The 26,961-nt window shown below is 43.1% G+C and overlaps 1 protein-coding gene across 1 annotated transcript in view; it reads right to left on the bottom strand.

The window, feature by feature from the left end:
- Positions 1 to 26,961, bottom strand: part of PPP6R1 (protein phosphatase 6 regulatory subunit 1) — a 73,945-nt gene that overhangs the window by 6,559 nt on the left and 40,425 nt on the right. Inside the window, exons 11-19 of the mRNA XM_073656349.1 lie at positions 20,134 to 20,198; positions 18,498 to 18,613; positions 18,326 to 18,411; positions 17,990 to 18,079; positions 16,285 to 16,382; positions 12,855 to 12,912; positions 12,630 to 12,775; positions 2,414 to 2,535; positions 1,937 to 2,099 (exon numbers count right to left, since the gene is read on the bottom strand). Of these exons, the coding sequence (XP_073512450.1) occupies positions 1,937 to 2,099; positions 2,414 to 2,535; positions 12,630 to 12,775; positions 12,855 to 12,912; positions 16,285 to 16,382; positions 17,990 to 18,079; positions 18,326 to 18,411; positions 18,498 to 18,613; positions 20,134 to 20,198 (944 nt within the window). The remainder of the gene's footprint in view (positions 1 to 1,936; positions 2,100 to 2,413; positions 2,536 to 12,629; positions 12,776 to 12,854; positions 12,913 to 16,284; positions 16,383 to 17,989; positions 18,080 to 18,325; positions 18,412 to 18,497; positions 18,614 to 20,133; positions 20,199 to 26,961) is intronic.

The raw sequence follows: 26,961 nt of genomic DNA, 5'->3' as shown, positions 1-26,961 counted from the left end.
CACCAGATATGGCACAAACATCTGAGAAATGTTATTTATTAACTGGTTTAGTTTATATCAGTGTCATTTTTTATTTTTTTTTAAAAAAACCTTTTGTTAGAATGTTAAGAAGGGTTAAAAAGTTTAGCAGCAATTTTTTTGTTTTTTCCCCACAAAATTTACAAACTTGATTTTTTTTTCTTTTTTACCAACCTATTCACTTTTGAAATGACTGGAGGGGGCTGATATATTGGAACAGCCCCTAAAAATAGAGACCATGCTAAAAACTGCTGTCAGCATTGGACGCCATGTTACATTTGTAGAGCCCCAGATGCCGAAAAAGGGGTGCGGTGAGCAATTAAAACCCACAAGAGCACAGAACATAATAACATTGGGTCATAAATAATAATAATAAAAAAAAAAAAGTACCCTTTTTTCTGCTAAAAGTTACTTTGGCCTCAATTTTTTCTTCTCGCAAGTGGTAATTGAAGAAAATAAACTCTACAATTTGTAACGCAATTTCACCCGAACAGAACAAGACCTCTTATGTGATGGGACACCACTATTTAGGAACACAAAATGTGATTCAGACAAAATCCCTGATTAAGTCATTCACTAACAATTTATTTATTTAAAAAAAAAAATAAAAAAATTGTTTTATAGCTTAATATTCTGAGAACTACAACTTATTTTTTGGCAGACAGCTGTACGAGAGCTTTTTTTGGAGGGGGTGACTTGAAGTTCTTATTTGTATTATTTTGGGGTTTATTTTTAATAGCTCGGGTTGTTCCGCACACGGCAACACCAATGAGTATGTTTTTTTTAAAATTTGAGAAATAAGGCCCCTTTACGACCGCGGTTTAGCTTTCAGGTTTACTTTTTTTTTTCTTTATCCTCAATTCTGAAATGTAGTTTTTTTTATACAAGGTTTTTGTACTGTACTAGTAAGAATACTTCAATGATGCCGTATGAAATATCCTTGTCTGAATATTGTAGTATCTCCTTCCTTTAGCCTAAACCAATAATCTATTTTTGATCTACATGGACATATACAGGCGGCAGTATTAAGAACCATTAAAAGGTAATCTACAGACATTTAAAGGTCTATACTGTACCTTTGTGGCATCAACTCACATGATGGCTTTTTTTTTTGCCATACAGCAGGAAGGAAATGGAGAATTACCGAGCCTCAACAAGATGCCGCTCATGTGCCCCACAGTATCTGCACACAACGTATTCGGTGTCTGAGATATTATCTACGGCCTTAAGCTTGATCTCGAGCCATGGCGACTTGATGGATGAACGCTCTGTAGGAAGATCGATCTTGGGCAAGCGTTGATAGGTCCACCAGGGTCTTCTCCGCCGTTGTCTTGATTGTATCAAGCCATCAGATTGCTGGTCTTCCTCTTCGCTGTATTCCTTCTATTCTTCCCACCATGATGTTCTTCTCCAGTGATTGCTCTCTTCGTATGATGTGTCTAAAGTAGGGAAGTCGTAGCTTGGTGATCTGTGCTTCGAGCGACATGTCCGGCTTTATTTGTTCCGAAATTGGGTTGTTCTTCTCTCCATCCATAGTATTGATAGCATCCTTCTCCAGCACCACATTTCGAAGGCATTGATTCTTCTTCTGTCTTGTTTCTTTATCGTCCAGGTTTCGCATCCATATGTTACTACAGAAAACACCAAACTATGTACGAGCCGTGTCTGTGTCGCCGGGGGGGGGGTGCTCAAATGTAAACTGAATATGAATCAGTGCCGACGTTTGGTAATTCTGTTTATCTTACGTATTTGGATAACAGGTTATCTACAGCAAAGCGGACACCACCTACCTACATACACCATAGTCAGCTTTGTGAACAACCTCAGTCAGAAATTTCCCAGGACATAACCTTCTGACACGACAGAACTTTGAGGAAAACTTTGGGGAAAAAAAAAAAAAGAGAAAATATATAATAACCTTGTCTCTTTACTAAGATCTGTGAAGACAGCCCAGGCTGCTTCACTGCTGTTATTCGGTACGTTCTCTGCCCACGCCGATGACCCAGTATCTACTGATGTAACCGATGGGGACACTGAGGTTTCTGTAGAAGTGGAATCAAATGTTGCTGTCCAAGCAGGTGCTAAAAAGGTGGAAACAAAGTATTATCTACCGATAACTACTATTTGAATATCACTTATACCAATATGTGAGGGTATATTAAAGGACTGTCCGCTTTATGATCGATGAGGGGTCCAACGTCCGGGCTGTAGCGCCACATCCTTGGCAGTGATTTAGACCCATTTGCTAGAACTGGGTCATACTACCCGCTGAGAAGGGCGTGCAGCACTCAGTCACGGAGACGCCTATATCCTCTAGATTGCAGGTATCACTTTAAAAAACAGGACTCCCAATTTAATAATCAAATGTCTTTTTTCCCGGTGGACAGTCACCCACCTTCTGATGTTTGTGGTGCTGGATCTGTTGTTGAATGATTAATACTACTAGCACCACCACCTGAATCTTCCTCCTCTTCATCAGAATCTCGACTATCTTCACTATCTGTGCTTCCACAGCTCCTAAAAGGCAAAAACCAACAGCACTGTCGATATTGGCTGTAGAAAAACATGGAAATCAGAGCAAGAAGCAGGACAAAGGAGGCGAATTTTGTCACTTTCCTCCCATCGGAAAACAAAGACAGAAAATCCTCTGTGAATTCTTCCTACAGAAATCCACCTGTGAAATCTACAGGAAACTTGGCCTAAGTCTGCAATCATACGGATATAAGTAAGTGCAGGAACTGGATATTTAGGGAAACAAATAAGATCATATATTTATTTCTCCATATCAACATTATTACGACATGTCAATTTGGGTGATCGAGGCGAAGACCACATTTGTGTCTGTTGAACAAAATGAAAATGCCACTTTGACTGGAGTTGCTTTTGACAACATCGACAGCTTGAGAAACTTATGATGAATGAAACAAAAACCTGGTGGGATTTTACTACATTGTGCAAATATATCAGCAAAGATATGATTCCACAGGGATTAAGGATCAAAAAAATCCCGGCTACAATTTATAATCCCACTTTTATGGATGAATGGAATCAGGTTCTCAGTAATTGTTCCATCAATCTCATGCAATTCATTGTCAAATATGAAGAGCTGGAACGTTCTGGTCTCCAGGACGAAATTGATTCTGTTAAGAAATCTCTGGAGGAATCGCATTGTAAATCTGAGTTTGACAGTCTCACCAATCGCATCCAAAAATCTATTAAAAAGCTAGAGGATGATATAATCACTGTCAAAAGATGCAAGATTCAACGTGACCTCCAGGATTGCTCTCTTCATCGGGCTCATAATTGGGGCCAAAATGTTAATTCCTGCGTACTGAAATCGCAAACCATATAGAGTTTCATCTACATGAAAATCTCATGTTGCTTTCACCTCCTCCGATCTGGATTTATTTGACATCCACCCATATGACTCTGATTTCAACATCTCGTACCCAGGATCATCCATATAACAGTATATCGCCAAAAAATGCAAGTATCGCAGCAGAAAGCACAGGAAACCATTTCAACATGACTCGGCACACATACAGATAATTGAAAACAAGAACGTTCAAAGGCTATGTGCCCACGATGCAGAAATGAAGCAGAAAATTTCTGCAGCATTTCTGCATCTCCCTGGCAGAAAAAACGCATGCAGATCGTGCATGCGTTTTTCCTGCAGAATACATGCGGAATACATGCGGATTCACATGCGTTTCCGCATGCAGATTGACCAGAGCTTTCCAGGCGATAGCATCACTTGGAAAGTGCTTGACAACTAGGTCACACTGTATAAATCCATGCAAACAGCATGGATTTATACAGTGTGAACCGTAAAAATTAAAACAAATAAAGCTATACTCACCCCCGATGCCCCGGCGTGGCTGCAGCGCTCGTTCCTGTCTGGTTCCCGGCTGCCGGCATATCGCGAGACAGAGCGGTGAAGGGCCTGCATTCACATGACTGTGACGTCACCGCAGGTCCTCAAGCGATGCCGGCATTCAGAGAGAAGCCTTCGGAAAGGCGAGTATAAACTTTATTTGTTATTTTATTCTTTTTTTACAGGTAGAATGGTACCCAGGTCTGGATGAGTCTTCTCTCCTCCAGAACTGGGTACCATCCGCCCATAGAGACGCATAGAAGCCGCTTGTACAAATGTACAGTCGCGGTTTCTATGCGTCTCAATGCAAGTCAATGGCGGGAGTTCCGCTGCGCTTCCGCAAAATTAAATGACATGCTGCGGATTTTTGTACGCAGCATAAACGCTGCGGAAAAATCCGCAGCATGTGCATAGAACATGCGGAATCCCCTTGGGGACCATGGGGTGCGGATTACCTAGCGTTTCACAAGCGTTTATGCTGCGGAAATTCCACAGCATAAACGCTTGAAAAACGCTACGTGGGCACCCAGCCTCAATCTTTCCTCTCGATCTCCCACAGCCGATCAAACTGCATTCTCATCATACGGACTCAATTATGTTCCAACAAGGGATTCAAGTGACATTTTTTTAGAAAAATTTCCGTGTTACTACTTACAGAACAGGGGAGTTTTTATGGGTGCTAAATTTTCTAGCGAACCTGGCCATGGCATTTCGGGAAGAATACACTTTGTATATGCATAATAATCCATTTTTTCAATGTAGTCATTGGTATGGTAGGTTTATTGACGACTTGTTAATAATCGGGCATGGCCGAGCATCAGATATTCCATCATTTGTTCAATAGATTAATACTAATGAATACAATTTATAATTCACTGCAGTCCATCATTCATTTACCATCACTTTTTTAGATTTACAATTTACAGGTGTCCCAAACCAAGTCATTCTAACTTCCATGTATAGAAAACCCATTACTGGAACGCCATCCTACATGCTACCAGCAGTCACTAATCATACTATTAAATCTATACCAGTAGGTGAATACACCAGAATATTGCAGAATTGAAGTGAAGTACAATAATTTAAGCAGGGCAATGCACACAAAAGTTTAATTGCCAGGGTGTATCCTCAATGGACCTTAAACCGTGCACGCGGTATATACATAGGAAGGATCGCAAACGATCGATAGCGTATGACAAATCAGATGTTTCTACCAACATTATAAAAGTATCCATACAATATAGAGACAAATTCAATGATATTAATCAGATCATAGTCAAATACTTACCTATATTGTTTGAAGACAAAACTTTTGCGCTTCTGTTTTGAAATCATGTTGCAATATTGTGGGTAAAAAAAACACCTCCCTTGGTAATACTCTTTCACCCAGTTTTTTTTTAGGTTTAACATATCTAACCCCCACTTGATTTAACCCCTTCACGCAATGGCCATTTTTCCTCCTTTTCTTCCAAGAGCCATAATTTTTTTTTTTCTGTCAATATGGCCGTATGAGGGCTTTCTTTTTTGCGGGACGAGTTGTACTTTTGAATGGCACCATTGAATTTACCATATAGAGTACTGGAAAACGGGGGAAAAAATTCCAAGTGCAGTGAAATTGAAAAAAAAAAAGTGCAATTCCACAATAGTTTTTGTTTTTTTACACTTACCATGTTCATTATACGGTACAACTGACCTTGGCATATGATTCTCCAGGTCAGTACGAGTTTGCAGATACCAAACATGGATAGCTTTTCAGAGACTCGTTGGAGTTTTCATTTTTCGTGATCTGGGGCCGGAAGAGGGAATTTTGGTACTCACCGTAAAATCTCTTTCTTGGAGCCTTCATTGGGGGACACAGGACCATGGGTGTATGCTGCTGTCGCTAGGAGGTTGACACTAGGCAAAAAAAGGAAAATAGCTCCTCCTCCGCAGTATGCACCCACCTACAGGCACCAAGCTCACCAGTTAGTGGCTAGAGCAGTAGGAGAAGCATAAAATAACCAACTATGCAATGCCCAACGGGGCACAACCGTGAAAACTAAATGAGATGCCCAACAGAGCCAACTGGACATATGTCGAAAAACAGGGAGGGTGCTGTGTCCCCCAATGAAGGCTCCAAGAAAGATTTTACAGTGAGTACCAAAAATCCCTCTTTCTCTATCGCTTCATTGGGGGACACAGGACCATGGGACGTCCCAAAGAAGTCCCTTGGGTGGGAGAACAGAAGATAGTCACAGACTAGGTCAGACTGCGGCAACTGCGGCCTGCAGGACCTTCCGTATAAGACTGGCATCAGCCGAAGAATAAGTGTGAACCTTGTAAAACCTTGAAAAGGTGTGAAGAGAAGACCACGTTGCGGCCTTACAGATTTGAGAGGCCGAAGCCTGATGGCGGACCGCCCAAGAGGCCCCCACTGCCCTTGGTCGAGTGAGCCCTTATTCCGGGAGGGGGGAGGTTTGCCCGAGATGCGATGTGCCTCCAAGATGGTCGAACGTATCCAACGGGCGATGGTTGACTTGGAAGCAGGGAGACCCTTGCGATGCCCCTCAGGGATGACAAAAAGGGCATCCGAGCGCCGAAGGGAGGCCGTTCTAGGGAATGGACTTCTCCCATAGATGCACTGGAGCAGGGCAAAAGGAAGGCAAAACGATGTCCTCATTAATGTGAAAAGCGGAAACCACCTTTGGCAAAAAGGAAGGCACCGGCCTGAGAACTACTTTGTCTTGATGGAATACCAGAAAAGGCGACCGACAACAGAGGGCTGCGAGTTCTGCGACCCTTCTAATAGAGGTAACAGCCACCAGAAAAGCCACCTTCCAGGAAAGGAGAGAGGCTGGAATGTCCTGAATGGGTTCAAACGGAGGCTGTTGTAGGACGCTTAGGACCATATTAAGGTCCCATAGTACCACTGGAGGGTGATAGGGGGGCGCCAGGTGGGCCACCCCTTGTAGAAACGCCCTGACCTGAGGACGGCTAGCTAAGTTACGTTGGAATAGAATGGACAAGGCTGAAACTTGGCCCTTGAGAGTGCTGAGAGAGAGAGTCCCGCCTCTAGGCCAGACTGAAGAAAAGCCAAAATGACTGGCAAAGAAAAAGACATAGGAGTCAGCTGATCCTGTTCGCAGTGACGAAAAAAGGCTCTCCAAGTTCTGTGGTATATACGCGAGGTAGCGGGTTTTCTGGCATTAATTAGGGTCTGAATGACATTGTCAGTAAAGACCGCCGTCTTCAACACCGCGGCCTCAACGGCCATACCATTAAATTCAGAGAACGAGAACTCTGATGAAGAATAGGACCCTGAGAGAGGAGGTCCGGACGGTCTGGTAGTCTCCAGGGGGAGTCGACAAGCAGATTTACCAGATCTGCATACCAGACGCATCTGGGCCAATCTGGGGCTACTAGGAGAACTGGTACTCCCTCTGTCTTGACCTTTTTGATGACTCGAGGGATCAAAGGTAGAGGTGGAAAGAGATAGGGCAGTTGGAACTGTGACCATGATATGACTAGCGCGTCCTGGGCGATTGCTAGCGGATCGCGGGACCGAGCTACAAAGGACGGAACCTTGTGGTTTAACCGGGACGCCATGAGGTCGACGTCCGGCGTGCCCCACCGTAAGCAGATTTGGTGAAACACCTCGGGATGGAGAGACCATTCTCCTGAGGCGAGGCCCTGCCGACTGAGGAAGTCGGCCGCCCAATTGTCGACCCCTGGAATGTGGACTGCTGAGATTGCTGGAACCGTCTTCTCGGCCCAAAGTGGCACTCTTGCCACCTCTTTTAAAAAGGGCTTGCTGCGCGTTCCTCCCTGATGGTTTATGTATGCCATGGCCGATTGTACACGGACTGGGAACTCTGCCAGGATCTTCTGCCAGTGACGCAAAGCCAGGTAAATCGCCCTTATCTCCAGAATGTTGATGGGAAGGGAGACTTCGTGGGGACTCCACCGGCCCTGGACCGTGTGTTATAGAAAAACTGCCCCCCAACCGATGAGACTGGCATCGGTCTTGACCACCTGCCAGCGAAGCGGAAGGAATGATCTCCCGGGTCTGAAGGAAGAAGGGCGGGACCACCAGGTTAGCGACCGTCTTACTTGACGAGGTAACTTGATGCGTCGATCTAGAGATGACAGATTCTTGTCCCAAGCTGAGAGAAGGGCTAGTTGAAGAGACCGGGTATGGAACTGGGCAAACGGAACTGCCTCCATGGCTGCTACCATCTTTCCCAGGACACTCATGCATAGGCGAAGGGAGTGTGGACTTGGGTTGGAGAGGATGTGGATTCCTTGTCGTAGAGAGTTTATCTTTTCCCTCGGAAGGAGGACTCGGGCACGGGTCGTGTCGAATTGCATCCCTAGGAAGGTTAAGCGTTGGGATGGGACCAGGGAGTATTTGTCTTTGTTGATCAGCCAGCCTAACCGGGAGTGTGTGTTCAAGGTGATCTGGAGACTGTGGAGACGTGGGGCCTTTGATTAACAGGTCGTAGAGGTAGGGGATGATTACAATTCCCCTTGTTCGAAGAATGGCCATAAATGTCGCCATCACCTTCGTGAAAACCCTCGGGGGTGTGGCGAGGCCAAAGGGGATGGCAGTGAACTGGTAATGCGCGTTCCTGAAGGAAAAGAGAAGGGAACTTCTGATGTGACGCGCAGATTGGGATGTGAAGGTATGCATCCTGAATGTCCACTGAACATAGATATTCCCCAGCCTCCATCGAGGCGATTACCGACCTGAGGGACTCCATCCTGAACTGTCGGATGCGTACATGTCGGTTTAGCTGTTTGAGGTCCAGAATCGGACGCAGTGAACCGTCCTTTTTTGGGACGACGAAGAGATTTGAGTAAAAAACGGAAAACCTTTCCTGAACGGGAACCGGGACTATGACTCCTGAGCACAGAAGGGAGGTGATGGCTTGAAGGAAACCGGGAAGCAGAGATGGTTATGGGGGGCGGGACCTGAGAAAACATGATCGTGGGCTGGAGTCGAACTCTGTTTTGTAGCCGGAAGTCACAATTTCTTTGACCCAGGCATCTTCTATTGCCAGGAGCCAAGAATCTGTGAACAGAAGGAGACGGCCGCCCACCCTGGGAGAAGTCCCAGGTGGGAGTGACCCGTCATGTTGAGGAAAACCTGTTGGATCGTGATCCAGAGGACTTGGAGGAGCGACTCTTTGGGCGCCAGTTAAGCGTGGGCCTAAAGGAGGGCGTACGACTGTCCCGCTGTGCTGGAGTACGGTCCTGTTGAGAGGAGGGGTTCGGTTGAGCAAACTGACGAAAGGACCGGAACGGAAGGGGGAATCTCCTAGGAAAAGGGCGTTTGGGTCTGGGCTGGGGGAGAGAGGTGCTCTTACCCCCAGTAGCATCAGAGATGATCTGGTCTAGCTTGGATCCAAACAGCCTGGAACCTTGAAAAGGAAGATTAGTTAGAGATCTTTTGGAAGCCGGGTCGACGTTCCAGGCTTTAAGCCAAAGAATTCTACGTAAGGCAACGAGATTACTGGAAACCCGGGCTGAGCATGCAGCGGAGTCGAGGGACGCCGTAAGTAGATATTTTCCAGCGTGGCCGATTTGATCAGCTAAGTCGGCCAGATCGTCCGGGGAGGCCCCTGCTAGGATGCCCTGTCTGAGCCGTTTGGCCCATGCGCACACCGCTTTTGATACCCAAGTTGGGGCGAAGGAAGGGCAAAGGGAGGTGCCCGCGGCCTCAAAGGCTGACTTAGTGAGGGCCTCAACCTGTCTATCCGTGGTATCCTTAAGGGAGGAATCATCCGGAAGAGACAGTACCGTCTTGGCGGAAAGGCGAGAGACGGGAGGGTCCACAGATAGAGACTCCGTCCATTTGCTGACAAGGTCATGGTTAAAGGGGTATAGGACGTTTAACTGTTTCTTTCCTGTAAAGCGCTTTTCTGGATGCTCCCACTGCTTTTGAAAAACACTGTCAAATTCTGCATGGTTAGAAAAAGTGCGTGCAGGACGCTTAATCTTTTTGAAGGAAACTGAGTAGTCCAGGGAAGGGCTCTCGTCTTCTGTAACATGCAGAGTCTGATTGACAGCCGTTATAAGGCTATCATGTCCTGGATCTTGGAATACTGGTCTGTGTCAGAACCAGAGTCTGAATCTGAAGCAGAGTTAGATCCCGGGGCGACCTCCGGGGAAGAGGTGTGAGACGCAGGGAGCATCTTGGAGTCTGGAGAGCTGGAGGATGAGCTTATGCGAGTTCGTTTCTGAGAACGTGCAGTCAGTCTGCCCCTGTGAGGAGGGGGCAGGGGTGCCTGCGAATCGTCTGTGGGGACGTTCGGAGCGCTGGTGGACGTGGATAACATAGGCAAACGTTCTGGCAAGCGTTCTAAGACCTGCACCAGAGATTGAGAAACCTTGGTGAGGTCAGAGACAGACTGTGACATAGCAACAGCCCACTCCGGAGGGGAGGGGGTTGCCAAGTCCTGAGCGGCGGGGGGATCTTGGGGTGCCAGCATGGCGGGAGGTTTGCAGGTCGAGCAGAAGGCCGTAGTGAGACCCGCGGGCCACTCAGTACCGCAAAGAGCACAGGCGTAGTATGTGACAATGTGAGATGGAAGGACTGAGAGCTCCCTGGGTTTGGGCATATGTGCCTGACCAGGGATACTGCAGAGGAGGGCGCTGTGGGCAGGAAAGGGTGGGGGTCGGTGTCAGGACAGAGCCTACCCGATCCTGCAGAGAAGCGGTCCCGTGTCCCCCTGAAAGGCTCCGAAGGTGAGGCTGGAGCGGGTCACAGTAGGTGCCGACGGAGTAGGGAGCTGCGTGCGGCAGAGTGATGGCGTCGGTGTAGGGGGGAGGAGCAGAGGACGCTGCGTTGATGACGGCGCGCGTCGAGGCTCCGATAGGCATATGGGAGGGGGGGGCGGGCTTGAAAGGCCTCCCGTTGATAGGTCCGCGGAAGGCTCGAGGGCGCGACGGAAGAGTCACTATGCTCCTCGGCCCTGGTTGGTCAAATAGAAGGGGGAGTATAGCCGTCGGAGCGGGACCGCCCACTGGACACGTCCCCCCGACGGAGAAAAGCGCGGCAAATTTGCCGCGCATAATGAAGAAGGAGGAAGTGGCCCAGGGAAGCGCTGTTAAGCGCCATGTTTGGTGAGAGGAGGAGGGGGGAGGAAGGCAGGTAACACCGGGGGGCTGGGACCTGCAGCGGAAAGACAGGGAAGTACCTGTCTTAGCGGGTCCGGGAATCGTCCCTTCCTTTCTCCTTCTGAGGATGGTCTCAGGATGCCTTCCTGGATAGGGGGGGATCCTGGCTTTTCCTCCTTCCCGCACTGTCCGGTCCTGGACAGTGCAGGAGACGGTGTCAACCCCAGAAAACTGGGGGAAGGTCACCCGCAGGGACCACCGTCTCCCTCCCAGGCCACTCCGAGGAGGGGGCTGGGGTGGGGAACAGGCTAGGACTGGCTACTGAAATCACCCTGAGACACCCTAAGGTGACAGGGGATAAGTCCTGCCCAGCGGGTCCGAGAGTGGGCGATGTGGGGGTAGCTACATTGCTCTCTTGGTCGCTAGTGGGTTAACAGGGGACGCAGTGTGACCTGTTAGCCTGAAGAGATGTATCTGAAAGAGAAAAAACAAGGATTAATAAACACAACAGGTTGGATCTGTGAAGATCCAGGTCTACCTCCTACAGACACTAAGCTTAAACTGGTGAGCTTGGTGCCTGTAGGTGGGTGCATACTGCGGAGGAGGAGCTATTTTTCTTTTTTTGCCTAGTGTCAACCTCCTAGAGACAGCAGCATACACCCATGGTCCATGGTCCTGTGTCCCCCAATGAAGCGATAGAGAAATATGGCTTATGTTTTGCGCGCCGAGCAGACGTTTTTATTGATACAATTTTGGGGTAGATACGATGGATTTGATCGCCTCTTACTGCAATGGCCAAAAAAACTTAATTCTGGTGTTTTGATTTTTTTCTCTCGTTACGCCGTTTACCGATATGATTCATTTACTTTAGATTTTGATAGATCGGACATTTCTGAACTCAGAGACACCAAATGTGTTTTATTTTTAATGGGGCACATGGAAGGGGATTGAACTTTTTTTAAATTTTTTTCATATCTTTAAAAAAATTTTCTTCATTTTTTACTGTACTGAATAGTAACCTTAGGAGGCGAAGTTGCGATCGTCCGATCGCCTGTGCTACACATAGCAGGGCTTCCAGATGACTTAATTCGTGAGGCTTTCTGGATAATCACCCTCGGCATCGGACATTCCGATGGTTGGAATCTGGTTTCCTTTCCCAGTTTTATTTATTCTCATTCAGTTACATTTATCTGTTTTTGTATTTTAGATGTTTATTCATGTTTTTTTTGTATCTAATCTTTTGATTGTTACACCATGTGATACCTATTCCTTTCTGGATTGGTCCAGGTCGCTAAATAGGATTGTTGGGAACATTTTCCCCATGAGGCTTTGATAAAACGCTGTATTGCGCTCGAAACGCGTTGCCTTGTTCCATTCTCCTGCACCTTATTGTGATATGGATTTTTAACCTAATAAAGTTGGACTATATATTTTTACTATTGCTCTTTCACTCCAATTGCTACGTTTGGTCACGCTGTTCCTTGCACACTTGACTGCCTTTATTTTCTGATTTTTTGCTCATCGGATCCCCTTTATGTGAAAGAAGGAAAAGAGGCAACAAACTTTCCTGCACTTTTATGATCGATGCTATACAGAAGCAGAATGTAGAGCATGATTCTCCCCCACGCTATAATACTACCTTGTGCCAGTACTCTGCATTGTGCCGGAAGAAAACCGGATCGCTTTCTCCTGCCAGATATCCTCTCCGTCTGAGCCTTCATCTTCATCGTCATCAAACTGCTGAATGCGCTCCTTGTAGCAAATTTCAAACAAATTGGAATTTGGCTGTAATACATGAATGATAAAATCTTTTTTTTTTATTCTCCAAAATAAATACAGAAATAAGAAAAAGAAAAAAACTTACACTTTCTTCATCTGCATTCAGGGAAAATGTGATGTTGGCGGTTTTATCAAAGGGAGCACTGACAAAAAAAAAAAAAATCACAATTATGGGAATCTCTTTCTGCTCGTTGCTCGTCACAATTCACTTTTCATAATGCTTTTAGTCTGGACAAACTTTGTTAAAGAAAAGAAATTGGCAGAACTTTGCTATTCTCTCATGCAGTGTCCCTGATCCCATCACCTCTGACACATCCGTGTGATGAGTGACACAGGTGTCACAGCTACCGCCATGCAAAAAAAAAACCCAAAAAACATCCATATCGTGCAAATGTGATGCAGATTACCTCTCAGCATCCGACTTGGACTTCCAACAACAAAAGTAAGAAAAGAGAAAGGTCTGCGCTATGAAAAATGTGTTTATTAAATCACTGAACAAAAAAGGACAGTACTTTGGGATATAAAAGGATAGACACATTTGAGGGCATTTTTGGTTCTTAAATGTGCACATTTTTAGGGTTGAAATATTTGTTTGCAGGTGAGGTTTCAACAACAAAAAAAAATTTCGACTTTTCCCTGACGAAGTCGCAGAAGTGCAAAAATTTGTTTTAGCCAAAAAGTACTTGTATTAGGTAAAAAAAAAAATTGCACCCAAGTCCTTTAAAAAATTACAATGTTCTGTTACATGCATTGACGCGAAGAAAGTGTGTGTGTGTGTGTGTGTGTGTGTGTGTGTCCACCCCCCATAAAAAATGATATAAAAATATATAAATTTTTCTACCCTAAAAAGTATACTACGGCCCCTCTTTGCATGCTGAGAAAGAAATGTTGTTGGAAGGTCCATGAATGCTTTTATAGGTAAAACACAAGTGGAAATATGAGTTAAGTGGGCTGTCTGAACATCACACAACAAATGAATGGTTGCCATAACCCAAAAAAAAAAAATGCAATAAAAAAAAAAATCCATAAGTTGGAGGCTGAAGGGTACATGTCACCGTGTAATGCCCTACCATAACTGTGTAAGCATGTTTTACCTCTTCAGCTGTCGAAAGTGAGCACTGCAAGTTAGAGAAAGAGAAAGAAACAGCAAAACACATCAAACTAAAAGTGGAAGGAGGAGAAAAAGGTGGCAAAGCAAATCAACTACAGAGCCAACGGGTCAATGCCAAAAAAAAAACCTGACACTAAAGTGAGAAGCGCAATGTAAGGCATTCATTCATGTGAAAACAAATCTCTGACAAAGGTAATAAAATGACAGATGTAGTGATCTGAGATATTGATTACATGCTGCTTTAAAGAGGCTACTCAGATTATAGGTCTATTCTAATGTCATACAGGTCAGTTTTACTTAGGGTGTAATTAGGGTAAAATAAATCAAAATCAATATATGGAGTCCTGATAATGGCAAAAATGTGACCTAACAAACACAACTGGTGTGCCACCATGCTGGCTCATAGGTCAATATGGCTAGATCTGAAAAGACCCAATGTTTCATAGGATTTGCAAGTTCTGACTTCACCCCTTTAACACAGAGGTGAAGTCTACTATAAAATCCACATTATACTTTTAAGATTCACAGCGAAACCCATAGTTGGATTTGCACAGTAAAAATTCATCTTTGCACACAAGCTAATTAAGGAGTACGAGTTGTACTTCTTTTTTAATTTTACCATGTACTGCACTGGAAAATGGGAAAGGAAATTCCAAGTGCAGCAAAATTGCAAACACCCCACGATTCTGACATTGTTTTTTGAGAATTGTTTTTACGGTGTACATTGTGTGGTAAAAATGACCTTCTAATATGATTCTGCTCATCAGTACAATTACAGCGATACCAAACGTGAAGTTTTTACATTTTTTTAGCGGTGAAAAACCCACAAAAAAAACAAGTTTAAAAAAAAAAATAAAATAAAATTTTGGGGTTAGGTCGTTATTTTCAGAGACCCATAACGTTTACATTTCTCAGCTGATGGAGCCGTGTGATGGGTTATTTTTTTTCTGGGCCAGAAAAGGTTTTTATTGATACCATTATGCGATAGGTAAGAAATTTTTATCGCTTGTTACAACATTTTTTGTGGTATTGCAGCAACCAAAAAAAATTTAATTTTGGCATTCTTGAATTTTTTCAGTTTCCGATGTTTATTGATCTGGTTAATTATTTTTATATTTTTATAGATCGGACTTTTCTGAACAAGGCGATATCTATTCTTTATTTTTAAGATGGGGAAAAGGGTGGCGACTTGAAGTTATGTTTTTTATTTTTTTCAGATTTTTTACAACTTTTTATATATTTTTTTACTTTACACTGTATTTTAGTCCCCTTAGGGGGACTTTAACCTGAAATCGTCCGATCACTTGTGCTATATACAGAAATACCACAGTATTGTGATTTATAGTAAAAATTATGGTCTCCTCTGCAGTCCGGCCACAGATAGGGTTCTAAGGGAGCTCCGTACTGACAAACATGGAGGTCTTCAACAGATCACCTGCTGTCATAGCAACCCATCGGCGACCCATGATTACATCAAGAGCGCACCAATCGTCTCATTAAATAACGCGCCCCCCACTGCCGGCCCGTTGTTAATGCTACTATCAGAGTTTGACAGCAGCATTTAAAACAGGTTAACAATCACGAGTGGCCCTTCGCACCAACTGCGATTGTCCGAGGAAGGTCCTGGCTGTAACACACATCATTACCTGCAGAATATAGGGTGGTCTCTATACAGCCTTGGGCTCAAATTTAGAAGAATTTTGCAACTTGCTGCTTCACAGAATTCTGCAACTTTCTGCTTCACAGAATTCGATAAAACGGTTGAAGAATTGATTCCCCATATTTACCACAAGTACAAAAATAGTAAATTAATTCACCAATGTGTATCATTGTGCTATATATCAGCAAAATGCAAATTAGGTGAAAATTTACTTCATACAGGACATTGCAACTTATTAGCCATTTAATAAGATGTCCCTGTGTATTATGCAGCTCAGACAAAGAGAAAGACACAGCTGCTTCTAAAGGGTTAATCTGCAAGAGGGCATTGCTGCTTGGAAAAGGTTAATCTGCAAATGGATAAATCAATTGCTTGGGAAGTGTTAATCTGATTCGCTCACCACATACTGTAGACAGCCTAAATGCAGGCCGTCTCAAAAGGCTGTCAAAATTAGACAGTAAAGAGCTAACTTTAGCTGACTTCAGTCTATCTTTAAGGGTCAGAGTTATGAGCACTAAACTAAGACAGAATTTATTTTACTAAATATATTCGAGAAACGCATTTTATTTTGGTGTTCAGTGATAGGTGTACTTGAATATGTAAAACCCCATAGTTAACAGTTTCACAGACCTATAGGAAGGTGTGCTATGAAGATAAACTGGAGCCATAAATACATTGCAACAAATGTATGTTCTGCATGTAAACTCATGGGTGATATATATGCATGGCTTTATTAATACTAACTTGACGCTCTCTTCTTGCTCTCCAAACTCCTCATCATTGAACCCAAAGTGATCTATAAAAGCAGATGTCATCTGCTGTACTTGGTAATCAACAAAAGCCTGAAAAAACAAACAAACAGATAAATACACATTATAAATGTATAAAGAGGGTGGCATGCTAACAATTTTAAAAATCCCTTCCTGACAGGTTTAATTTTTCATTTCTGTGTTTTCATTTTTTTCTCCCCTCCTACTAAAAGCATAATGGTCGTATTTTTCACTGACAGCCATATGAGAGCATGTTTTTGGCAGAACAAGTTGTAGTTTTGAATGACCACATAATGTACTGAAATATGATGAGAAAAAAATAAGTGAGCTGAAATGGTGGAATTGTTTTTTTGGGTGTCATTTTAACAGTATCCAAATAATTCATCCTCAATCGCAAAGGGAACCTGATGGAAGATCCATGGTGCAAGAAGCCACAGGCAGCATGAATTAGACACTGGCAGTGCTAATGCAACTCTGAAAACATACTTTAACAGGACGGCCGGGGACTACGAGTCTCAGATGACTAGGGCACGTCTCAGGTAACTTTTGCTTTTTAGCATGTCGCTTCCCTAGACATCAGGTCCCTACTTAAACACACTCAGAGAGACCTGTCAGTCTACGGGAGCGGGGCAGGGAGAAGCCACCAGGTACCGTATTCTTCAGAGTAAAACATACACTGCTGCAATAACGCGGTGTCTGATTCAGGCACTATGAATCTCCCATCATGTTCCCTTTAACAAAAATTCAGAACTCCATTAAGAAATAATTTGTTTGTGTTGCCATTTTCTCTAAACCCATAGGTTTATTTTTCAGTCAATGGAGCTGTATGTGGACTTATTGTTTGCAAGGCTGTAGTCTTTTATTCGTACCCTTTTGGGTTAGATACAACTGTTTTTTAGTGCATTGTCAAGGGAGGTTCACCCTCGGGGTGGCCGAGAGGCTGAATCTAAAGTTATGCCCATAGGCTTTGCATGCCCTGCCTACCTCACTGGCTGACAGCGCTGGCTTGCCTGAGCTTTATCTGCAGACAGTGCTCATGCCAGGCAAGCCAGTGCGGTCGGCCACCATTAAGGGCGCAGGGGCATGCAAAACCTCTTGACCACACCCAGTGTGCACAGAGCACCAAAATCATCATGTTTGGTTAATCTTCAGTTTCTGCAGAACTGAGGCAGTGGTTATCTCTCTAAATGTGTGATTTATATAGAGGCTAAATCCCCTACAAGGCGATGTGCTTACTTTACCAAAGTAAATTAAATAAATATTCCACTGAGCATTGTACCTGACATAATTTACAGAAAAATTAATTTGACCAAATACATTTTTCCAGGAAAACAGTCAGTCACAAAAATCAGAGATCCAGGGCTAGTCCCAGGGCAGCAGAGGGGATCCAAATTCTCTGTGTTTCACCCCAAAGTGCCTGAATGAAGCACAGACCACTGTTTGCAGCAGTCAATATTTTGCCAATGTGGTTAAGAAAAAACCCTCGATTTTGATTGTCTTTTAACGGATTTAGCTTTACATTTATTTTCTTTGTAAAATGACCATTACTGGCAAAGACAAACTTCACTTAGAAGTCTTGTTTTTATCCCCTGGAGGAGGCTCCCTAGGTGACCAGGAACTTCTATTTTTCATGCCGCAGCAACATTGCTTAGCTTTTATGTAAGGAAAATGTCTGTCACCTGCTGGAGAACAGCCTCTTGGGGAAAATTAAATTCCTTCAGGTCGTTGTCTTCGTCATCACTGGAGGAGTGCATGTTTCTTGTGTTTACCTGTGAAAGTGACAAAGACCACAATGCTTTTTAGATAAAGAAATCTTAACAGCAAAACTGCTGTGCTGACAATCCTTCATCTACCCCAGGAACAGCATTGTGGGGGCACTGACTGGCTCACCAAAGGGTTAAATGGCCAGGATTGGAGATGACACCTAGCCTGGCCATATATTTACTAGGTGAAACTACATCAGTGGGTGACCAACACGACCAAACCCAACCTAAAAGTAACCATGCAAGCCTTACAAGGTCGACAGTGTTCTTCTTGTTCGTTTCTGTAAGAGATCCCGAAATGAAGCTTTCCCACTGCTCCTGCTGCTCATCTGGGAACTCTGGGTGTATAAATGGCGGATATTAAAACGCAATTACCATATTGTAAAATGTATAAGAATATTTCCAATGAACATTAAGCAGTCACCTTTAATTAGCTGATTAATGAGCGTGTTATTAGGACCTTTTTCTGAACTCTGCACCAGTGCGTTTGCGATTTTGGTGAGATGACCCATAAAGCCTTTCCTGCGTCCACCTTCTGACCTGAAAGATTAACACACAAGATCTGAGGAAAACCAATGATGAGAAGGTTTAGTCCAGCCTATAACAATGGAGATTTTAAATCACAGTTTTTCAGCGGGGTCCATGAGCAAAGTCAGAGTTTAGCAGGTCTCAAAAACTTCTCCACTGCTGCTGGATAACCCCTTTAATTCTGTAAGTGCCCCATACTCTCAGAGCAGTGCAGGTACTGTGATGTCAACGCTGCTATTCTCAGTCACTTGACATTATTGTGTCACGTAACCACTGCAGCCAAACATTGGCCACTGATCGCCTGCAGAATGGATATTTGCTTTGATGGAATACTTTGGGACTGCAGCTGATAAGCACCTGCTAATCGGCTTCAGCGGTCACATGACACAATAATGTTATGTGGCAAGCTGAGAATAGCAGGGTCAGGAGGAATAAAGCTGAGAGGTGAGCATAGATTTGTGCCCCTTATAAACAAAAACCAAGGTTATTAAATGGGTTGTCCTCATCCAGAAAATATTGGTCCGCTGTTGCATTGAGTCACATTGACAGCTAATCAGTGAGCACAGCGGCTCTGGAAGGGGCACCGTGTCTACACAGACCGAGCCACTGAGCTCACTGACTTTGCTGCCAGTTTGACGTTAGCCAATTTCAGGCGACAGAGACCAGAGACGATGAGTAAAGTACTATTTAATTTTATTTTTTATAACTAACTGCAGCCGGGGACAAAGATTTTCTGAATGTGGATAGCCCCTTTAAAAACCCCTTTAATTTCCATGTCATAGTGCTACTGAATGAAAGGTTTGGTTGCACAAAATTTTGGAACGCTTGTTTAAAGTGACAGTGTCCACGGGATAAAAGGTTGTCTATTTCTCCATCATCATGCAATGTTTCGACCGTTACACTGGTCATGAATTGGTTTATTAATTTGCATTTTTGACATATTTAAGGATTGTATCTGGCTGGAGAACCCCTTTAAACTCAAACATTTAAATTAAATAAAGTCTGACACATCCCATTTAAACGGGTTTTCAAATACACTGATAATGATAAATATTGCTTAGGATAGGTATTTATGGGGGTAAGACATCCCTAAGATCAGCCATTATTAACTCTACGTGCTAACAGTGCATGGAATGGAGCGAGACAGCTCAGTCACAGTTTAGCGTCTGCTCTTTGGTGTTACAGTTAAAGGGGTTTAAGGGTGTCGGAGCCCCACCAATTGGACATTGCTGATCAATCCTAAGGACAGAGTTTAAACGTAGACAGAGGTCATCAATATCAGTATAGTGCAAAGCCCCTTTAATGCATATGCAACTATGCATAATTTATTTTTATACGTCAGGGGAAAAAAAAAAAAGCTGCAAGCTGCTGTGTGTATTACATAGTTACATCATGACAAAGTATAATACACAAGGAGAATATCTAGTCAGTGACTATTCCTACTGGCACCTACAGCTTTAAGACACCAGAGATACCTCTTCCTTATCCTGCAATAAAGTAGTTCTATCATCTATGATAATATTATCACTTACTGCTCTTTTTCGTTATCGTCCCACGATGAAAGTATCTTCTGCACTAGCTGGCATTTCTGTACAAGCTGATATTGAAAGACACAAGCACAGTAATAACAGTAGAAATATGTAAGAGTGGACTGACGACACTCCGCAATTACTCATGGACCGACGATTCACCATTCTATGTCCATTGCTTCTTAACCCCTTTACCCCCGAGGGTGGTTTGCACGTTAATGACCAGGCCAATTTTTAACAAAAGTGATTACTCTGAAACGCTTCAACGGATCCCCCTGATTCTGAGATTGTTTTTTCGTGACATATTGTACTTCATGATTGTGGTAAAATTTCTTCGATATCACTTGCGTTTATTTGTGAAAAAAACGGAAATTTGGCGAAAATTTAGAAAATTTTGCAATTTTCAAAATTTGAATTTTTATGCCCTTAAATCAGAGAGATATGTCACACAAAATAGTTAATAAATAACATTTCCCACATGTCTACTTTACATCAACACAAATTTGGAACCAAAATTTTTTTTTATTGGGGAGCTATAAGGGTTAAAAGTTGACCAGCGATTTCTCATTTTTCCAACAAAATTTACAAAACCATTTTTTTAGAGACCACATCATATTTAAAGTCACTTTGAGGGGTCTTTATGACAGAAAATACCCAAAAGTGACACCATTCTAAAAACTGCACCCCTCAAGGTGCTCAAAACCACATTCAAGAACTTTATTAACCCTTCAGGTGCTTCACAGGAATTTTTGTAATGTGGAAGAAAAAAATGAACATTTAACTTTTTTCACAAAAATGATACTTTAGACCCAATTTTTTTTTTTTATTTTCGCAGGGGTAAGAAGAAAAAATGGACCCCAAAATTTGTTGTGCAATTTCCCCTGGGCATGCAGATACCCCATATGTGGGAAAAAAAACACTGTTTCGGCGCACAGCAGGGTTCGGAAGGGAAGGAGCGCCATTAGACTTTTTGAATGTAAAATTTGCTTGAATAATTAGCGGACACCATGTTGCGTTTGGGGAGCCCCTGATGTGCCTAAACAGTGGAAACCCCCCACAAGTGACACCATTTTGGAAACTAGATTCCTCAGGGAACTTATCTAGATGTGTGGTGAGCACCTTGAACTCTTCAGGTGCTTCACAGAAGTTTATAACATTGAGCCGTAAAAATAAAAATTTCACATTTTTCCCACAAAAATGTTTTTCAGTCCCCACTTTTGAATTTTCATAAGAGTAACAGAAGAAATTGCACTATGCAGTGTGTTGTGCAATTTCTCCTGAGTTAGCAGATACCCCATATGTAGGGGAAAACCACTGTTTGGGAGCGGGGCAGGGTTTGGAAGGGAAGGAGCGCCATTTGACTTTTTGATTGTAAAATTTGCTTGAATAATTAGCGGATGTGCCCCTGATGTGCCTAAACAGTGGAAACCCCCCACAAGTGGCACCATTTTGGAAACTAGACCCCTCAGGGAACTTATCTAGATGTGTGGTGAGCACCTTGAACCCCCAAGTCCTTTACAGAAGTTTAGAACATGGAGCCGTGAAAATAAAAAAACATCAAACTTTTTCCACAAAAATGATGTTTTAGCCCCAATTTTTTTTATTTTCACAAGGGTAAGAGGAGAAAATGGATCCCAAAAACTTTTGTGCAATTTCTCCTGAGTACGCCAATACCCCATATGTGGGGAAAATACAGTGTTTGAGCGCACGGCAGAGTTCAGAAGGGAAGGAGCACTGTGTGACTTTTTCAACGCAAAATCGGCTGGAATCGAGAGCGGACGCCATGTCACGTTTGGAGAGCCCCTGATGTGCCTAAATAGTGGAAACCCCCCACAAGTGACCCCATTTTGGAAACTACACCCCTCAAGGATTTTATCAAGGGGTATAGTTAACATTTTTAACCCAGAGGTACGACACAGAATTTGATATTAGGTCATCATATTGAATAAGTTGTCATTAGTCTTGAGTGCAAGTGCTCACTACTGGAGTTTGCATCGGGTACTCAGGTATGCACCATGTATCAAGGGTGCTAGAGTGACATGCTCGTGTCCCGCCCGCATGTTTCACGGTTATTAGACACCCCAAAAAAACATGCGGGGATCGCTCGTGCATGGAAGGAAATCCCCGCAAGGTTTTTTTGGCCGCGATGCATATGGGGCGGAGACTCGAGCACCCGCGATACTCAGTGCATACCCAAGTACCCGATGCAAACTCAAGTAGCGAGCACTTGCGTTCAACACTAGTTGCCATATCGGTTTTTTTTTTGGTTGTTTTTTTTTTAACTTTTGGAAAAAAAAAACAACCCTAACCCTACCCTAACATTAGCACAACCCTAACCCCAACCCCAGCCCTAGCGTTTATTTTTTACGCCATTCCTAGTGCGGTATAAGTGATTAGACTACCTTATTCTTCAGGTCGATCCGGTTACAGCGATACCAGAATCATATGGGGTTTTTATGATTGACAGCTGACACACATTAAAAGACACATTTTGTAAAATCTAGTTTTTGCATCGCCATATTTTGAGAGCTATAATTTTTCCAGATTTTGGCAGACAGTCATGTGACGGCTTGTTTTTTGCGGGATGAGTTGACATTTTTATTGGTGCCATTTTCAGGCAAGTGACATTTTTTGATCGCTTTCTATTCCAGCTTTTGGGAGGCAGAATAAATAAAAACCAACAATTCAGGAATGTTTTTTTTTTACATTTTTTTATTCTACTCCGCGTGTGGTAAAATTGATAAGGTAGCTTTATTCTTCGGGTCAGTACGTTTACAGCGGTACCACATTTATATCGTTTTTCTATGTTTTGGCGCTTTTACACAATAAAAGCTATTTTATAGCAAAAATTATTTTTTTGCATCGCTTTATTCTGAGAGCGATAACTTTTTGATTTTTTCGGCTGATGGAGCTGTTTGGCAGCTTGTTTTTTGCGGGACGAGATGACGTTTTCAGCAGTACCATTTTTATTTATATTAGTCTTTTTGATCGCGTGTTATTCCATTTTTTGTTTGGCGGTATGATGATAAAGCATTGTTTTTTGCTTCGTTTTTTATTTTTTACCGTGTTCACTGAAGGGGTTAACTAGTGGGAAAATTTTATAGGTCAGGTCGTTCCGGACACGGCGATACCTAATATGTGTACTTTTATTGTTTGTTTGTTTTTTTTCAGAATATTTATTGATGGGCACATTATATTTTTATTTTTGGTGGATTATATATATATATATATATATATATATATATATATATATATATATATATATAATTTTTTTTTTTTTAATTTTCACTTTGACATTTTTTTTTATCTGTTTACTTTGTCCCACTATGGGACTTTCACTTTTTTTTATTCTGATCGTCTGCATAGCATAGGGATGGAGCACCATCCCTGTGCCATGCAAGCAGTCAGCGCTGAACAGTGAGAAGATAGTTTGGTCATGCACTGCGCATGACCAAAAAATCTTCCTGCTGTCTGGTGACCCAGATGTTGTCATGGCAACACCCGGGAAGCCGCGGCAGACAGAACTGGAGGCCGGAAGAGGAGGTGAGTATACCGATCACGTCCCCTTAGCCACCGCAATGCTGCGATCGACTTCAATCGCAGCATTGCGGGGGTTAATGTGCCGGACCGCTCCCTGCACATAGTACCGGGTGTCAGCTGTGACAATCAGCTGACACCCCGCGGCGATCGCGCCCGCACAGCCTGTGTGCGCGCGCGATCGCCATGACGTACTAATACAGGTCAGGCTCTTAAGTCCCAGGGCACAGACGCGTATTAGTACGTCATGGGCTTTAAAGAGGTTAATGATTACAAAAGAATAAAAGACTAATATGCAGATAGTCAGCACAGATAAAGCGAGAACAAGCCCGTAAATAAAAGGGTCAGGAACGGGATCCCTTCTGTACAAGAATATAACATGGAGCCATCCTCACCCGATATCCAAAAGGGGCACCTCATCCTGCACAGGTGATGAGCAGCACAGGACAAGTAGTACCGCACTATACTGCTGATTGGCATATGAGATACAGTAATACAAGGATATTATATATACACTAGCGTTCAAAAGTTTGGGGTCATTTAGAAATGTCATTATTTTTGAAAGAAAAGCACATTTTTTTTCAATGAAGCTAACATTAAATGAATCAGAAATACACTCTATACATTGTTAATGTGGTAAATGACTATTCTAGCTACAAACGTCTTGTTTTTATTGCAATATCTACATAGGTGTATAGAGGCCCATTTCCAACAACCACCACTCCAGTGTTTTAATGGTACATTGTGTTTGATAACTGTGTAAAAAGGCTAATGGATGTTTAGAAAACCCTTGCACAAGTATGTTAGCCCAGCTGAAAACGGTTTGGCTGATTTGAGAAGCTATAAAATTGACCTTCCTTTGAGCTAGTTGAGAATCTGGAGCATTACATTTGTTTGTTCTATGAAACTCTCAAAATGGCCAGAAAAAGAGAAATTTCATGTGAAACTCAACAGTCTATTCTTGTTCTTAGAAATGAAGGCTATTCGATGCGAGACATTGCCAAGAAACTGAAGATTTCCTACAACGGTGTGTACTATTCCCTTCAGAGGAGAGCACAAACAGGCTCTAACCAGAGTAGAAAGAGAAGTGTGAGGCTCCGCTGCAACACTGAGCAACAAGACAAGTACATTAGAGTCTCTAGTTTGAGAAATCGAAACCTCACAGCTCCTCAACTGGCAGCTTCATTAAATAGTACACGCAAAACGCCAGTGTCAATGTCTACAGTGAAGAGGCGACTCCGGGATGCTGGCCTTCATGGCAAAGTGGCAAAGAAAAAGCCATATCTGAGACTGGCTAATAAAAGGAAAAGATTAATATGGGCAAAAGAACACAGACATTGGACAGAGAAAGATTGGAAAAAAGCTTTATGTACAGACGAAGCAAATTTTGAGGTGCTTGGATCACACAGAAGAACATTTATGAGATGCAGAACAACTGAAAAGATGCTGGAAGAGTGCCTGACGCCATCTGTCAAGCATGGTGGAGGTAATGTGATGGTCTGGGGTTGCTTTGTTGCTGGTAAAGTGGGAGATTTGTACAAGGTAAATGGGATTTTGAATAAGGAAGGCTATCGCTCCATTTTGCAACGCCATGCCATACCCTGTGGACAGCGCTTGATTGGAGCCAATTTCATCCTACAACAGGACAATGACCCAAAGCACACCTCCAAATTATGCATGAACTATTTAGGAAAGAAGCAGGCAGCTGGTATTCTATCTGTAATGGACTGGCCAGCGCAGTCACCAGATCTCAACCCCATTGAGCTGTTGTGGGAGCAGCTTGACCATATCGTACGCAAAAAGTGCCCATCAAGCCAATCCAACTTGTGGGAGGGGCATCAGGAAGCATGGGGGGAAATTTCTCAAGATTACCTTAGCAAATTAACAGCTAGAATGCCAAAGGTCAGCAATGCTGGAATTGCTGCAAAGGGAGCATTCTTTGAGGAAAGTGAAGTTTGAAGATGAAAATTATTATTTCAAATAAAAATCATTATTTCTAACCTTGTAAATGTCTGGACTATATTTTCTATTCATTTTGCAACTCATTTGATAAATAAAAGTGTGTGTGTGTGTGTGTACGCACATTATATATACATACATATATACAGTACAGACCAAAAGTTTGGACACACCATCTCATTTGAAGATTTTTCTGTATTTTCATGACTATGAAAATTGTACATTCACACTGAAGGCATCAAAACTATGAATTAACACATGTGGAATTATATACTTAACAAAAAAGTGTGAAACAACTGAAAATATGTCTTATATTCTGGGTTCTTCAAAGTAGCCACCTTTTGCTTTGATGACTGCTTTGCACACTCTTGCCATTCTCTTGATGAGCTTCAAGAGGTAGTCACCGGAAATGGCTTTCACTTCACAGGTGTGCCCTGTCAGGTTTAATAAGTGGGATTTCTTGCCTTATAAATGGGGTTGGGACCATCAGTTGTGTTGTGCAGAAGTCTGGTGGATACACAGCTGATAGTCCTACTGAATAGACTGTTAGAATTTGTATTATGGCAAGAAAAAAGCAGCTAAGTAAAGAAAAACGAGTGGCTATCATTACTTTAAGAAATGAAGGTCAGTCAGTGCGAAAAATTGGGAAAACTTTGAAAGTGTCCCCAAGTGCAGTTGCAAAAACCATCAAGCGCTACAAATACACTGGCTCACATGAGGACCGCCCCAGGAAAGGAAGACCAAGAGTCAGCTCTGCTTCTGAGGATAAGTTTATCCGAGTCACCAGCCTCAGAAATCGCAGGTTAACAGCAGCTCAGGTTAGAGACCAGGTCAATGCCACACAGAGTTCTAACAGCAGACACATCTCTACAACAACTGTTAAGAGGAGACTTTGTGCAGCCGGCCTTCATGGTAAAATAGCTGCTAGGAAACCACTGCTAAGGACAGGCAACAAGCAGAAGAGACTTGTTTGGGCTAAAGAACACAAGGAATGGACATTAGACCAGTGGAAATCTGTGCTTTGGTCTGATGAGTCCAAATTTGAGATCTTTGTTTCCAACCACCGTGTCTTTGTGCGACGCAGAAAAGGTGAACGGATGGACTCTACATGCCTGGTTCCCACCGTGAAGCATGGAGGAGGAGGTGTGATGGTGCTTTGCTGGTGACACTGTTGGGGATTTATTCAAAATTGAAGGCATACTGAACCAGCATGGCTACCACAGCATCTTGCAGCGGCATGCTATTCCATCCGGTTTGCGTTTAGTTGGACCGTCATTCATTTTTCAACAGGACAATGACCCCAAACACACCTCCAGGCTGTGTAAGGGCTATTTG

This window comes from Phyllobates terribilis, unplaced genomic scaffold (genome assembly GCF_046119375.1).
Source record: "Phyllobates terribilis strain yellow unplaced genomic scaffold, ASM4611937v1 Scaffold_12__6_contigs__length_324123572, whole genome shotgun sequence".
NCBI classification, from domain to species: Eukaryota; Metazoa; Chordata; class Amphibia; order Anura; family Dendrobatidae; genus Phyllobates; species Phyllobates terribilis.
The sequence above is the reverse complement of the archived record's forward strand: the minus strand, read 5'-3'. Positions and strand labels throughout refer to the sequence as shown.